Raw genomic sequence first — 2,138 nt, 5'->3', positions numbered from 1 at the left:
CAAACAGCCAGAATAATTTTACATTGCTGACTGACATCAATAAGGCGGGACTATTGTTTGTAGTATCAGATGTGTTTCAATAGATTGCTCGTAGCCGAATAGTCTATCAGCATCTCTGATTGGTTGAAATGTTTCTCAGCATGAGCCTTCGCTTTGTGAACGCTATGTGAATAAGCGCGGTCGATCTACCTCGCGCTATGCAAGCCGTGGCGTCTAAGCTGTACGCTGATTGGTTAAAACAGCTTTCGCAAGCGTCAGTCGGCTGGAGCCTATCGGAAGGTATTTAAAGGAAAATTTCAGCCATTTTAAGACAGTTGTCAATTGAGAAACGCCTTAGCTAAACAGAAATATGTCAGGACGTGGTAAAGGAGGTAAAGTGAAGGGAAAGAGTAAGACCCGGTCGTCTCGTGCCGGACTTCAGTTCCCAGTCGGCAGGATCCATCGTCTACTCCGCAAGGGTAACTACGCCCAGCGTGTTGGTGCCGGTGCCCCAGTCTACCTGGCTGCCGTGATGGAGTACTTGGCCGCAGAAGTGTTGGAATTGGCAGGTAATGCTGCCAGGGACAACAAGAAGTCTCGAATCATCCCCCGTCACTTGCAGTTGGCTATCCGCAACGACGAGGAATTAAATAAACTCCTGTCCGGAGTGACCATTGCCCAGGGAGGTGTCTTGCCCAACATCCAGGCCGTCCTTCTACCAAAGAAGACACAGAAGGCTGCCAAGTAAAGAAAAAAATGAGAGAAATGGAGAAAAAGAAACGAGTCGTGGCACCAATCTTGCTGTTAAAGCATCAATCAATCCAACGGCCCTTCTAAGGGCCACCCATGTCTTCATGAAAGTTTTGTCATGGTCCCTATCGTCATTTTGCGATATACTTTTTTTCTTCACTTATATATTTCATGCCTTTTTAAATTCACTTGACTCCCTTCAGTATTTTCACTTAAAAAGAAATTTTTTTTTCCTCGAAGACTTTAAGACCAATAACTTTTTCCAGGGTCAAGACCTCCCTCATCTTTCTTCAGAAGAGGAAAATAGGGGAACAAATGTGATACTAACATTCTGAACTTTTTGACTTTGGTTCTGTATTTTACAGAGAAAAGAGCTTTATCCAGCTTGGAATCGTAAAAAAAGAGGTTTTCCGAAAACAGATCAGTGCTAAATGTTTTGTTTTTCGTTTTTTTTTGTATTTTTGTGATGTGTGAACCCTCTTACAGATACAATTATTCCACTTTCTTCATAGAACCAATATAAAACTCCGTTCATTCTATACACAACAACCTCCCCCCCCTCCATTACTTACTCCACGTGATTTTTGTCTTTAATTGTAAACAAATATTATAAATGTAAACATTTTCACCTCCACTCTCTTTCCCAGCATCGGACCAAATATCTTCATTGATCACACAGCAACTTAAACACGGAATATTTTATACAAAATATATTTCATACATTCTGCTAGGTTCGATATCTGGCTCAATTCAAACTCTGGAGTTTACAATCAGACATCCCTATGGCTTTCTGCCAATTGTTCAGTCCATTTTTAATTAAGACATGCATTTTTGCAATTGCCAATTTTCTCTGCCCATTTAATTCTGTAAGAGTTTCCAACTTAGCAATTTTATTTTTTATGTTTTTCGGCAAATAAACAGTTTTGTTGTTATGCTCATTATTATTATTCATATTGTCACTGCGAGTTCGTATCGTGTCGATTGTTCACATGTAAACTATAATATAATATCGTCAGTAAATCATGAATCCGAAAGAGAAGCACATTCTAAGTTATAAGAGCAGTAGAGTAATTATAGTTAACGACCGGTCTATTGGGTTATCCTGGATTTCGAGTCCATAAAGCGCTAGGCTTTGCGGGGTTTCTTTAGACCCTTAATGACCTATCTGAAGAAAGCTAAGCGCTTTATGAACAAACCCCATAGACCAACTATAACTATCGTATAGTTAGACAAAATGCTTAGTGTCCCTTATTTTAATTGTTAAAAATAACACCCGAGACTATATATATATATATATATATATATATATAAACACAGCTCAAAATTTGAATTTAAACTAGTAAACGTATCACTTCAATATGTCCTTTAAAAACAAAAATAAGTTAAATCTTTCTCGTTTATATTCTGTA

At 38.6% G+C, this 2,138-nt stretch overlaps 1 protein-coding gene across 1 annotated transcript; it reads left to right on the top strand.

The window, feature by feature from the left end:
* Positions 1-284: 284 nt before the first annotated feature.
* LOC106877656 (histone H2A) lies at positions 285-1,661 on the top strand. Its single transcript, XM_014926602.2, has one exon. The coding sequence runs from the start codon at positions 350-352 to the stop codon at positions 725-727; it is 378 nt and encodes a 125-aa protein (XP_014782088.1). The 5' UTR covers positions 285-349; the 3' UTR covers positions 728-1,661.
* The last annotated feature ends 477 nt before the right edge of the window (positions 1,662-2,138 follow it).

The sequence above is a fragment of the Octopus bimaculoides genome, chromosome 9, assembly GCF_001194135.2.
Source record: "Octopus bimaculoides isolate UCB-OBI-ISO-001 chromosome 9, ASM119413v2, whole genome shotgun sequence".
Lineage (NCBI taxonomy): Eukaryota > Metazoa > Mollusca > Cephalopoda > Octopoda > Octopodidae > Octopus > Octopus bimaculoides.
The sequence above is the reverse complement of the archived record's forward strand: the minus strand, read 5'-3'. Positions and strand labels throughout refer to the sequence as shown.

Excerpts from the sequence above, each read along its gene's own strand:
- LOC106877656 (XM_014926602.2), top strand. The coding sequence starts at position 350 with ATGTCAGGACGTGGTAAAGGAGGTAAAGTGAAGGGAAAGAGTAAGACC.